The sequence below is a fragment of the Zingiber officinale genome, chromosome 6A (genome assembly GCF_018446385.1).
Source record: "Zingiber officinale cultivar Zhangliang chromosome 6A, Zo_v1.1, whole genome shotgun sequence".
NCBI lineage: Eukaryota > Viridiplantae > Streptophyta > Magnoliopsida > Zingiberales > Zingiberaceae > Zingiber > Zingiber officinale.
The window spans coordinates 23,072,712-23,086,384 of NC_055997.1; the positions used below are offsets into that span (position 1 = coordinate 23,072,712).

The 13,673-nt window shown below is 37.9% G+C and overlaps 3 protein-coding genes across 3 annotated transcripts; 1 reads left to right on the forward strand and 2 right to left on the reverse strand.

The window, feature by feature from the left end:
* The first annotated feature begins 410 nt into the window (after positions 1 to 410).
* Positions 411 to 6,347, forward strand: LOC121993796 (MLO-like protein 10). The gene is made up of 13 exons (XM_042548104.1): positions 411 to 542; positions 2,605 to 2,662; positions 2,815 to 3,053; positions 3,859 to 3,975; positions 4,094 to 4,154; positions 4,550 to 4,638; positions 4,949 to 5,023; positions 5,103 to 5,191; positions 5,612 to 5,661; positions 5,737 to 5,777; positions 5,858 to 6,031; positions 6,146 to 6,181; positions 6,276 to 6,347. Exons 1-13 carry the CDS (start codon positions 411 to 413, stop codon positions 6,345 to 6,347), a joined length of 1,233 nt encoding a protein of 410 aa, XP_042404038.1.
* Positions 6,348 to 7,956: 1,609 nt separating this feature from the next.
* On the reverse strand, positions 7,957 to 10,189 carry LOC121996123 (ferredoxin--NADP reductase, leaf isozyme 1, chloroplastic-like). Its single transcript, XM_042549961.1, has 9 exons — positions 9,944 to 10,189; positions 9,624 to 9,867; positions 9,329 to 9,462; positions 9,173 to 9,251; positions 8,985 to 9,076; positions 8,830 to 8,907; positions 8,589 to 8,651; positions 8,258 to 8,492; positions 7,957 to 8,169 (listed from the first exon to the last, which is right to left on the reverse strand). The coding sequence occupies exons 1-9, from the start codon at positions 10,058 to 10,060 to the stop codon at positions 8,102 to 8,104; spliced, it is 1,110 nt and encodes a 369-aa protein (XP_042405895.1). The 5' UTR covers positions 10,061 to 10,189; the 3' UTR covers positions 7,957 to 8,101.
* A 155-nt stretch (positions 10,190 to 10,344) lies between these two features.
* LOC121996122 (pentatricopeptide repeat-containing protein At5g66520-like) lies at positions 10,345 to 13,098 on the reverse strand. The gene is made up of 2 exons (XM_042549960.1): positions 11,186 to 13,098; positions 10,345 to 11,092 (listed from the first exon to the last, which is right to left on the reverse strand). Exon 1 carries the CDS (start codon positions 12,977 to 12,979, stop codon positions 11,327 to 11,329), a length of 1,653 nt encoding a protein of 550 aa, XP_042405894.1. The 5' UTR covers positions 12,980 to 13,098; the 3' UTR covers positions 10,345 to 11,092; positions 11,186 to 11,326.
* Positions 13,099 to 13,673: the final 575 nt, after the last annotated feature.

Below are 13,673 nucleotides of genomic sequence, written 5' to 3' on the forward strand. Positions count from 1 at the left end.
TAATTGTAATAGCCTACTGGGCACCGTAACAAAAAATACAATTAAATATATAATTAGGAAACGTGATTTATATATTTTAAAATTTTTCCGTTCTAATAATCATCGGTTCGAAGCGGCTCAGAATACCACTTCGGTCCGGTTGAAACAGCATCCGGTCGGTCAAAGACGAGTGAAGACCCCCTAGCCGTTACTTTCTCCTCACAGTGCAACTCAAGCCTCAGCGAGGAAGGAGAAAAATGCTTACCATATCTGGCGCCGTATGCCTTCCATTGTAGCACCAATTCCCTTCTTATCATAGGAGAATCGTCTATGCCTCCCCCTCATCGACCTTCCAAGGTGAAGGAGGATCAGGTTTATTGTCGCGAGGGGAACTGAAGAGAAAAAAAAAAAAAAAGATTTCTTGTTTCGGTATGGCCGGAGAAGCAGGTGGAGTGGAATCGAGGGAGCTCGACCGGACTCCGACGTGGGCGGTTGCAATCGTGTGCTCCGTCATCATTCTCATCTCCATCCTGCTGGAGAAGGGACTTCATCACATTGGAGAGGTGAAACGAAAAAAAAAAAGAAGAAAAAATAGCGTATTAGTTTAGTTCGTTTATAGATTTTCAAGATGAGTCTGTTGTTAAGATTCCAACTTTAGCTTCCGTCGTGATCCTCTGTTTGTTTTTGGAGCTGAAACAATCCGCTTTGGGGGGCATTTAACATCGTCTCTTGGGAGGTTGAAGAATGAAATACAGTAATCTTAATCATTTAGTCGATTTACTTTGCACCATGGATTTAAGGGTTCTAAGGGAAGGATTTGTTTGCAAGATCCGCACTTTCCTTTTAATTAGGAATTATGTAATTTAGCATGTCTAACTCTCGGTGCATTTTTGATGGAATGCTGTAGTTTTGTAAGTTCTGAAGATTGTCCTATTATGTTTGGAACTCTGTGCTATTCATGTCTAGTAAGAGGATGATGGTTGAAAAGCGTCTAATGGTTTGCCTGAATTTTTCTTTATTCAATTCGAAATTAGGATATGTCAAACCTAGTAAACCGAATGGCCGTGTTATCTATTATTATTTTTAACCATTTAACCTTATTGCAAATATCTCAACCCTAGTAACTATCTCACAGGTGTATTCTACTTTAACTGGCTGCATAATTTAACTTTGCCTCATTATTGATATTAATCTTTTTTTCTTTCAAAAAATATGAAGATTTCCCTTTGTCTGTAGTTGTGTTTAGGGTTTACCATATGGACTCTTTCGAAGTAAGCTATTAACGATGGGGTGAATGTAATTGGGACCAACAAAGCATAGGTCCTAGTTGAACTACCACCAAGGAGCAAACCAATTGGTTGCAAGCCTTCAAGTAGGTTAATGTTGGTTGGATAATAGACATTGGACAAAGTTCAAATAGGTCGAGATCAACTAGACATTTGACAATGAGGAGCCAATAGGGAGTTGACAAGACAAGAGTTATTAAAAGTGTTGACAGATGGAAAGTATAAAAGTGTTGATAAATAATAAAGTCTCAATTGTTCAAGATTGATCAGATGTTATACACGTGATGGAAGTCCAAGCAGGTCGAGAGGATTACATGTTTGGTAATAGAAGTTTAGGTTAAGGAAGATGAGATGCTTGACAAGCAATGAAGTTCCAATAAGTCAAGATTGATCGGACGTCAGACAAAATGAAGCCTTGGAGGAGTAGCCTCTAGGTAAGTGGAAATCTTGATTGGTCAAGTTTGACCTCAGGTTGTGCAAATGGAAGTCCTATCAAGTCAATGTTGACTTGAAGCTGGGCAAAGGATGAAGTCTTGGTAGGTTGATGTCGACCCAAATAGTAAGCAATAAATGAAATTATTAAGACATGGTCTCTAAGTGGCAGAAATCCTAGTAAGTCGAAGTTGATTTGTACTAGGCAGGCGAGGAATTTCCAAAGGCATAGGGTTTCTTGGCACAATGAGAGTTAATCTTGAGTTTGTCGGAGTCAAAGTATCAACCAACTAATGATTGGTTTTAGTTAGTTGATAGTTAAATCGACTAGGTAGTCAATTCAGACTCGTTGCCAATGAATAGAATGTTTTTGTTTGTGAGTTAGTCGACTAGATAGTAGACTAATGCATGACTAATTGATTGATAAGGGATATTTGTCGACTAATTCTACATATGGAAAACAAAAAAGGGTCGTTGATAAAAAAAAGTTGCACAACAATAGTCAACTATAGGATATCAATCTTCTCATGTGTGGTACCAATCGACTAACTGGTGAATTCCAGAAATAGCAAGCAACCTATATAAGGAGCAAAGCATGAGGATTTTTGTAACTCAATTGTTGGGAGAGTGTTGTTGCATTCCTAAATCTTCTCTAAGCAATTCAAGTGAAAGAAAGTAAGCAAAAGAGAAAAGCTTCATTGTTGCAATCTATTAAAATTTGTTTTTGATTATCTTTTATATCCTTCTAGTATTTTCTATAAGCAGCAGAGCAACACATATTGTAAGAAATTTTTCTTGTCTCATATTCTTCCTCTAAGCCTTCTAATTTTTGAATTTCTCTATATGTATTTCATTTCACTATCTAGAAAATCTTAAATTCTAATGTTTTATTTATGGTTTTATACAGTGGTTGTCTAGGAAGAACAAAAAGGCATTGTTTGAAGCTCTTGAGAAGGTTAAATGTGGTAAGTTATAAACTTGCATTTATATGTTTTCACAATTATGAATTTTAGCAATAATGAAATTTTGCTTGTATGTTTGTGTTGATTGGACTAGTTTGGACCCTTGATTGAAGACTTGAAAATCACTAACACTGATTATTTGTTTTGATTTGCAGAATTGATGATTCTTGGTTTCATTTCTTTACTACTGACATTTGGGCAGACTTACATATCTAAAATCTGCATACCGGACAGCATTGCAGATACCATGTTGCCATGCTCAATCAAAACAACTGAAGGCACAACAGAAGAAGCTGGTAGAGAACACCGCAGGAGACTCTTGCAAAATGTTCTCATTAATCAGAATTTGAAACGAAGGATGCTAGCTGCTGGAACAGTTGTGTCATGTCCTACGGTAATTAAATGTTGGCTAGGCACATCATTCTCATTTGTATCAGATCTTGTACAAGCTGTTTAGCATTTTACATATTTGAATTGCATAGCTAAGTATTGGAATTGCCTCTTATTAGTCTTTCCCCTACATTGTGCAAGTTGTGCATTTAAATTTTCTTTACATCAGTGTTACTTCATTAGTCAGAATTATATATGTTATAGTTTTCATGCACTCGGTGCGAGTATAAGATGGAGTACCAATCTAGATGTTCAACGAACTAAAAATGCTAGGACAAGGAGATTTAGGATCCCTCACTTGGAATATATTCATGTTTGTGTCATTGTGGCTCGATATAGATATGGGGGCAGATGACTAGTCTGAGAAATTAAAAATTTGCCTGTGAAAATTCATGCTATATTTATATATTCTTTCTGTTACTGCATTTTCTCCTATTTCTGATTTGATGGGATCTTAAACATATATTCTATCTGCACTTTTCTAGGTAAAAATTTATTAGGAACATATGTACTTTACTGATGTGATTGCCAGACCATGAAACTCACATTATATCAAACTGGCTAAATGGCTATGGCAATAACATTAACAACCTTCACAACCTTTCAGTAACCTGATAGATGGGCTCCCTGCATATGGAAGACATTCAGAATTTGCTTACCAATGTCCATGATAACTGTCCCCAATAAAACCACATTGGTTTTGAGAACTATCTTTTATGTTCCTTTCCAGATGTAGTATGAACAGATTTATGATTAATTCGAGCATACATTGCCCTTGTTGAGATCTTTCTTTCATCGTGGTTCTACAGGGAAAAGTGCCACTTATTTCGGTGAATGGAATACATCAGTTGCACATCTTCATTTTTTTCTTAGCTGTGTTTCATGTAGCAAGTAGTGCTTTTACAATGGCTCTTGGAAGAGCAAAGGTTGGTTGGGATTCCAATTATTTCTATTTTCTGAAATCAACCATGTGATAACAATTGGTTACCATTAACCTGAAGTATACTGCATTCGGTTTTAATTGAAGAATTTTATTTATATCAGATGCGTGCATGGAAAGTGTGGGAAAGTGAGACCTCATCTTCTGAGTATGAATTTTCCAACGGTATGCTTTGCTCTTAAAAGTTTTCTCTATTTGCTAACATCACTCTCCATTCTCTCCACAAAGTAGAGACTCCACAGGAATGGATTTCGAGAAGTTGCTAGTGTTGTGTGATCAAGTTCATTTACATGCTTTTTAGTACAATTAGTCTTTTCAAGACATAATTTTTTAACCATAACATGGTTGAGTTGTTCCCTGACCAATTCATTGTTTCCTAGCTAGTTGATGCCTGATTTCTAGAGCAGTGTGTATTTCCATTATTTTCGCGGAGTAAGTTTAGCAGGTTTCATAGGATGGAAATCAACATGATTTATAAATATTGAAATGAAGATACGTTTTCATGTTTCTTCATTATATACTTCTTTGTTAATTAGTGCATTCATTTGCGAAATTTGCAGATCCATCAAGATTCAGATTTACTCGTGAGACATCATTTGTGAGACAGCATACAAGTATCTGGAATAGAATCCCAATCTTGTTCTACTTTGTAAGTTGATTAGAATTGTCCCTAGTCCATCATTCTATAGTGGTAATTAAATATTGCTTGTCAGTCTGTGCTTGTTGCACAATTGTGACTCACCACCATGTCGCAGATGCCGATAATCTTTATCTACCTAAAGGGATTTAATCAAACTGCTTGCTTTAAAATCAAAATCTATAAATAGAAGGCCAATTCTCATTTATGGTTGAAATGAAGATTGTTGATACTTGAGACTTCTATAGGGAGAAGAGATAACTAACTTTCCATTATTATATCCTTTTTATGCTATTTTTCTGAATCCTTTCATCCTATACAGGTTTGCTTTTTTAAACAATTTTTCAGATCTGTCCGTAAAGCAGATTACTTAACACTGCGCCATGGGTTTATCAATGTAAGTTCAGCAATAGGTGCATTCCAATATTTTTTTTCCCCCCCAAATCAAGTAGTTTACTGATGTTTCACATTTTCAGACTCATCTGGCTCCGAGAAGTAAGTTTAACTTCCAAAAATACATAAAAAGAACTTTGGAGGATGACTTTAAAGTAGTAGTGAGCATCAGGTATTGATGAGCATACTCCTACAACTTTTATTACACAATTTTGCAATTTTGCATGGTTATGTTTGAAGTTCTTCTCGTCCAAATAGTTATCCCAAAAACAATAATAAGTTCCAATTAATCTACCCATTGTAGTAGGTTAAAAATAATCTATAAATTTTGGGATGTGATACTTAAATTTGCTTCTCTTTTGTAATTAAACTTTAGTTTTGTTACACAACTATCGGTTTCAGTTGCTCACAAGTTAGTCTTTTCAACATCTAATGTCAATACACCTAAACTTTTAGTTTAAAAATCCAGAAACTTAAATATTCAGCTTAAGTCCCCTTAGAAGGCTTTTTGTAGGAAGTGTTTCTCATTTTTTTTTTTTCTATGTTGATTGATATTCCTTTTGTTCATTTGTTGTTTATTGTTTGCCAACAGTTCTGTCTTATGGGTTTCTGCCATGATTGTTCTTCTTCTTAACATTCATGGTGAGTTTAGAAATTGATCCAACTCATATCGAGACAAATCAGATAAAGTTTTCACTAATATGTTACTTTTTTCAGAATGGGAGGGACTCTTCTGGGCATCACTACTTCCCCTAGTTGTAAGATCCAAACCTCATTGGTATATTATGGAACCGTTTCATCTTGTGAAGTTGCTGATCATTTTTTGATGGTGAGGTAGATAATTCTAGCAGTCGGAATGAAGCTACAAGCAATCATCACAAGGATGGCTATCGAGATTCAAGAGAGACATGCGGTCGTCCAAGGGATTCCTCTGGTGCAACTCAGTGACAATCATTTTTGGTTTGGACGTCCACAATTTGTTCTCTTCCTCATCCATTTCACACTGTTTCAGGTTTATCTTCAAAGAATTTAACTTTATCTCAGTAATTTATATCTTCAGTCACCCCATAATTGGATATATATTCAACATAAATTTAACTCTTCATTGTTTCTACATGCTTTGCAGAATGCACTCCAGATCACCTACTTTTTTTGGATTTGGGTAACTGGCCTATGTGCTTCCTTCATGGCAAAAATTATCATTTTTTTTTGGCAATCTATCCTTATAATTGTTTTCTGATTCCCTATTTTTGCAGTATGAGTTTGGATTGAAGTCATGTTTCCATGATAACTTTGGGTTCATTATTGCGAGAGTTGCCATTGGGTGAGTTCATTTTCTTTTATCATCTTGTTTTGAGGTTCAAGCTCTTCCTTCTCGAGCCATAGAACAAAGATCAAGATTAAGAATGGGGGAAAAGAATAGACAAAGATCAAGATACCATAAACACAAGAAATAACAAGGTTTAGTACAAAGTGATTATGCCAAATCTAGAAGCAAGAAGGAGATGCCTTCTTTCAAGTTAAGAATGCTCTAAACTCCAAAGAAACACAGAGAAATTCTTCGAAATTTGTTAGGTTATGGTTGCTTCTTTACACAAATATTTAAGATTACTTACTCCACAGAGGTCTCCAAATGGTGAAAACTTAATTATGAAGAATTCAACTGCAAGCCAATCTTATTTACTTGTTACTTAGCTTTAATGAGTGGAAGTTTGATGCACTGTCTTTCTATTTAATTGTTTGTATGCAGAGTGGGAGGACAAGTCTTGTGTTGCTATATCACACTTCCACTTTATGCACTTGTATCTCAGGTATAGATTTTATGATCTTTCATCACCAAATATTATTTAGTTTCAAAACTAGTACACAATATCGATTAATATTCTGTTCGTCTCGAAAGTAAATCAATTATGATCATTGATGGATAATGAGCTAAGTTTCTTCTGCTCTGCCTGAAAAATATAATTCATAGTAATATTCAACCTTGCAAATCTTGTATTGCTATGATTTCATTCTTTTCCTAATCAACTTTCAATTTCCACAGATGGGGACACACATGAAGAAGACCATCTTCGATGAACAGACTTCAAAGGCACTCAAGCAATGGCATCAAGCTGTGAAGAGAAAACATGAGAAAAGCTCTCATGGTTCCTCTACTGGCGAACAAAGCCCACAGGTGTCTCCTCTTCACCGTATACAGAGGAGTATAACTACAGGGCATATCAGTGCAACATTCACCCCTTCAACAAGAAGGAATGTTATGGACCATTATGATTCAGATACAGAAGTTCAAATGTCAACCTTGTTGGAAAATGACAGACAAGAATATGGCGTAGAAGAGCAAACAGATGGAGGTGAATTCTCATTCTCAAAGGTTTCTATTCAAGATAGAGGAAAACCATAATGCTGAGATATGCTTCTCTGACTCCCCTTAAATCAAGTCCTGTAACTATTATTGTTATTTAAGATAGAGGGAAACCATAACTCTGAGATATGTTTCTCTATTATTGTTATTTTTGCATAAATATGCTCATCGAGATGTATATTAGCTATCAAAAGATTCCCCATTGGATAACTGTGATTTGAGTTTTCTTCAATAGCATTATTTCAGACAAGAATGTTATAAATAGAGGAATCAGTTATAGAATAATAGAATAAGAGGAGGTGGTTTTCCCCCTCTATAACTTGTTTTAAGTCTTTGTAATTGTGTTCTAGTTTCAGCTGTAAAATCTTTTTGCAAATGATGATGTTATTATAAATTTGTAGTTCTTCATTCTAAACAGAACACAACATGAATTTTCAGGGGTTACCGAATGCAGAAACTTTATTCAATAGCTTGGGAATGTAATCATGGTAAATGTAAAAGAGATTGGCATCCTACATTGTTCCATTAAAGAGAGGTCATTGGAGGAAAATGAAATATACAACACACGAAAATGATGAAGTTGATATTAACTATATATTTTTTGCTACATTTCCAAATTTAATAGGGCCAAAAGTTGAAAGGAGACTATATACATAAGCACAATCACACTAAGGGATGTGATCCTTAACGAAAAATATTAGCATCAACTGAGATAAATCAGTAGACTTCCACATTCCATTGTTCTGCCTTCTTCAATTCCTTTTTGTAAGCTATCCAGTCAATACCTGCAAATTGTGACATATTTAGTGATCTTTGAGTATTTCCTTTTTCTTTTGTGACGTAAATTTGTGCATAAAATAGGCAGCATTTTACCATCCTTGGCAGCTAAATCCAACATAATGTCGTCAATCCCCTTCTCCATTCCTTTCAGTCCACACATGTAGACATAAGTGTTGTCTTTCTTGAGCAACTCCCACAGCTCGTTCGCATACTGTGCCATGCGAGTTTGGATGTACATTTTCTCGCCTTTCTCATTTGTTTGCTCTCTGCTCACTGCATAGTCCACTCGGAAATTCTTCGGTGCCTTCTCCTCCATCTTGGCAAACTCCTGATCATAGATCATAAAGAATCTATTTTGCCAAATACGTTCTCAAAAACTAATGATTTAAAATTTATTTGAATGGAAATGTAACTATAAACTCACATCCTTGTAGAGCAATGAGCTGCTTGTGGGAACTCCCAGGAATAGCCATGCAAGTCCATTGAACTATCATGGTTTTGCAAATTTCATCAATCATCAAGATGGAGAACACAAACTTTTTGTCAAAGTTTTGGAAGGCATTTTGTTGTAATTAACCTAAACTTAATTTACAATCGTAAACATAAAAAATAATGTTTTTTGGTAAAGGTATAAATGTTTCTAATTCCTTAGAGTTGAACAATACCTTGTAATCATCATGCTTCTCAAAGAACATTTTCCACAAGAAAGACCTGAAAGGAGCAATCCCAGTTCCAGTAGCAAGCTGACATGAACATTTCATCAAACGACATAAGAAAAACTAACTCAAGAAAACAAAAGTTTATATGGAACAAATTCTACCATAATTATTGTCGCATTAGGATCTTTGGGCAATAGCATTTCTTTCCCAACTGGCCCTGTGACCTTCACTTCAGCACCAGGCTTCAAGTCACCTAATTGGTTCATTGCACACAAATATTTACAACATATATATATAAAAAAAGTGTAGATTTGTTAATACGCCACAATATTTTTGTCAAAAAAATTACATAAGAAATTTGAGCAGACTCCTTTGACAATCTCCCCTTGATCATTCGTATAAACAAGCCGTTTTACACAGAGAGAAACCTACAAAAGCAGGTAGAAATTTAGAGCTTGATCCCATTTTTAAGTTTTCTAGTTAAAAAACTTTCACTAGAACTTACAGTCTTGGAATCACCAAAGTCTCCAAGAGCACTGCTGGCAATCGAGTACAATCTCAACTTGTGTGGCTTCCCATTCTTGTCAACCCCGTCGGCGATAACTCCAATGGATTGCCCTTCTCTGTAAGGAATCTCCCCTGCATGTTCGCATCTGATTCTTAGGATCAGCTACCAACTCAAAAGCAACAAATTTAATAATTCCATTTATATTCTGTTTCAATTCACTTGGATGCAATCCTAATTTGTCAGTCTGATCAATTTTAGCGAGCGATATGAATAGAGAGATAATTAAGTTTACCGTCAGTGGTGAAGAGCATGTGCCAAGTCTCGCCGGGAGCATCATCGCCGGTGATCTTAGTGTTGAGGAGGCAGGTGCTGATGTAGGGATCCTTGGGCTTGTACTTGTTGGTCACCACGCCCTCGTCTTGCTTCTTCGAGACCTTCACCGGCTTCGCGGGCGCTGCTTCTGTCGTCACCTGAGCTCTCACAGCTACACAGGCATGCTTCCTCACCACGCTTCTTCTCTTAGAGCACCAGCACGCCTTCACAGTCAATCAGGAACTGGAATATAAATAGGTTGTGGATTAGAAGTTGACCGTGAACACTGCAAAACAGTACCTTGTGGAAGCTGGCGATCCTGTCGAGAGAGACAGAAGAGATGGAGACAGAGGAGGAGGAGGAGGATTTGGAAGAAGAAGGGAGGGAGAGCGCAGCAGTCAGAGCAGCAGAAGCCATGGCAGCAAATGGGAGGGGAAGGGGACTGAATATCGAGCAGCAACAAGAGAAGGAAAAACAGAGGCGCGACAGGATAGGGGGAGATTTTAAATGGTTGGCGTAGATTGGGATGAGGCGGAAGTGGTGCTCATTAGCTATGTACAAAGATAGATAAAAGAGACGGATTTAACGAACAGGGGAAGATCGTCTTCAAATATCCTACTTTTCCGCTTATTTCCCTTTTATTTCTCTATCTTGTTATGGATTTGTTAAGTTATATCCGCAAAATCTAACGCCAAACCGCGCCGTCACTTCCTCCCGCCATTCCGCAAGCTCGCCGCCGTCGATTATCGATCCAACGGATACGATGGCACATCTGCACGATGACCGCACGTGTTTTTTTCCCAATAAATAAGCTGAAAACATGAAACGAAAATCTTTGTGAGAGGTGGGCGATCCTTCACTGTCCTCTGCTCCAATTTCTGGATCGATTTATCAGATTCTAACACGTCCGCATCCGGTCTCATGTCGGTGCCACGCGTAGGCTCTCCAGTTGGCTCTCCTGCTGATCCAAAAGAATGATCAAGATGGAGGACAATTACTAAATATGACACTTCCAAAGGTGACTATGGAAGAATAGCCTCAGACGGCATTGTCTCGAGTACTCTGGGAATCTCCTCTTCGGTACGAGAAATCATACTCCTTATCTATTTGGATAACTATCTGCATAATGTGGATGAGACAGACTTTGAGATGCCAAAGAGGCTGGTTCAATTGTAATCCTTATTTCAGAGTTCAAATTACATCCATGCAATCCGATAATGGACTTTACAGGTCCAAAGAATTGTAATGCATATCTTCACAGCTCAAGTTACATGTATTTTAGAAAGTAAAACCCTTTCCGAAAGAGGTTTTATTCTCATAAAATACTTACCGCCTCTTTTTCCAAAAGATAAAGACACAAGAACAAGGAACCTGAAGTAGCTCATGGTTTTAGTCTACGTTGGTACTTTAATCAAAATTCCGGCAACTCATTTTCATGTTGCTAGAGACCTGCTATTTCCAGGAAATCATAAGAACACAACCTGTAGCTGATCTATATTTTCCAAGGGTAAGGATTAACATCTCATCAAAAGGAATGAATACCTGATTCAGAACGCTTCCACCATGCTTGAGCTAGCAGATAAAGCTGAACTGCTTAACATTTCTGGTTGACCAGCTGCAGTCCTGCAGTGTTAAACCAATTGAGGAGAGGAATATCCAAGATTATGAAATTTTCTTCCGGAACTAAATCGCATCAACTGTGGTTTCATCAACCCTAGGATGCTGCAATTTTAGTTGTTCTGCAATTTTCTTCAGCATTTCATATACTTGCAGAATCTCTGGTTGGGATTCATCGCCCACAGAAAACTTGTGAACAACAACATTCAAATCTATCAGTGTAGAATCAGGCAGCTTTTTTAATCCTCTTGCCTTCATCAAGTCTTTCAACTCTTTATATTTGTCCCATCTTGATGCTGCAGCATAAACATTTACTAGAGGGGCATATCGTTTGCTATTATATGGCTCCAGCTCAATCAAACATTTCCCTAAATGCTCTCCTACACTAATATCACCTCGAACCTTTGCTAGCCAAATTACTGCACCCCATATAGCAGACGAATTATGCAAGGGCATATTTTGAATTGCCTTCAGTGCATCTTCAGGATTTCCAGCTCGAACATATAGATCAACCAAACACCAGTAATGTGCAAATTTTGGTTTGATATTATACTTTTCAGTCATCATCTTAAAATATTTGTGTGCTTCCTCAACCAAGCATGAATGAGCACAGGCTACCAAGATACATGTAAAAGTAATGTCATTTGGTTTTACACCTTCCTGCAACATTGTATTGAAGAAACCGATTGCTTCCATGCTACGGCCAAGACTTCCAAATCCAGATATCAGCGTGTTCCAACAAATCAGATCCTTGTTGGTGATTCTCTTGAATACTTCAGCTGCTGCTTCTAACAAGTCACACTTGCAGTAGAAGCCGACCACTGCATTACTTACATGAGTTGGTATCCTCCGCCACCTCCTCACCAAGAACCCATGTACTGATTTTCCATGCAGTGGAAGCTTACACTGCGAGTAGACTGACAGCACACTGATCAGCGAGCAATCATCCGGCTCAACCCCAAGCTGTTGCATTTGGTGAAATAACAATATTCCCTTGTTAAACATCTTGTTTCTGACATACCCATTTAAGAGAGTAGACCAAGAAATGATACTACGGGAAGGCATGATCTGAAACAGCTGCTCGGCCTGACCAAAATTGCAACTTTTGACATATCCGTCCAGAACGGAGTTGTATGAGACGTGGTCTTTCACGGGAATTTCGTCGAGCAACTGCCTTGCCAGGTCCAACGCATCACAAGAAGCATACAAGTGGATCAAGGAGTTGGCCACAGGCAATTTGCTTAAAAATCCCAACTTCAATGCAAGGCCGTGGAACATCTCGCCTTGGTGAATTGATTCCCGGAGCTTGGCTGAGGTGATGAGGAGGGGGAAGGTGGAAAGGCTTGGCCGGGAGCCAACCGGGTGGGCATGGCAGGCGAAGAAATGGACGGCCCGGGAGCCGTCGGATCCGACGCGGACGAGAGATTTGATAATGTTGTTAGCAGAGACGTTGTCGGGGGATCGAAGGGCGGAGTGGAGGAGGATGGCATCGTCAGGGAAGCAGCGGGAGTAGAGGAGGATGAGGTGGCGGGCGACTGGCTTGTGGGCGGTGGATCCGGAGACGGCAAGGAGAGCGTGGGCGGCGCGGAGAGGGAGGAGGGAGGGGGAGGGAGTGGCTAGGACGGGGAGGAGGGAGGCGGCGACGTTAGGGTTGAGGCGGGCGGCGACTTTCGGGTGGCTGAGAACAGAAGCGACGAGGGATTTTTGAGGCGGAGGCATGAGATGGCAGGCGACGGAGAGGACGACCGTTCGATCGTTACGTTAGGGATTTACAAGCGAAGCCAAAGAGTTGCGGCGGGTCCCATCGAATCGGAAGCCGGAAGAAGGCAGAATTTCATTGCAGCGAGAGAAGAAGGCTTTTACATGATCTTATACTTTTAAGATTTAATCTCATCTATTCATTTTTCAAGCTTATAGGTATTTTTATTTAAATTTTATTGAATAAAAATACTACTATTAATAAACATACGGAAATGCCCACACACATTTTCTAAATTCTAAAATCACGTATCATATTTTAAAAACCATACTGATTTAGATGATCTTTTTTTTCTACTCCTCTTATCAATCATAGGTTTCAATTCTTAATTTCAAAAATTAAATATAAAAATTATTTTTATGATTTAAATGCATGTAATTTCAAGATATTCTCTCTCGCTACTCTACCCTACTCTACTTTCTACTCTACTTGTGAAAAGTAATCTCCCTCCCTTCTTCTCATCTATTAATTTATATCACACAAATTTATTTTTTAAAATTTAACTACTAAAATAAAAAGTATGATTTGACATTAAATCTTCTTTCTCCAAACTCTACTTTTTATGGTTGTAAATTCGTAGAAATTTAAATAATCTAAGTCTATCAATAGATTTCAATCAAAATTTATTGATTGACCTAGAGAGTTCAATTGTAC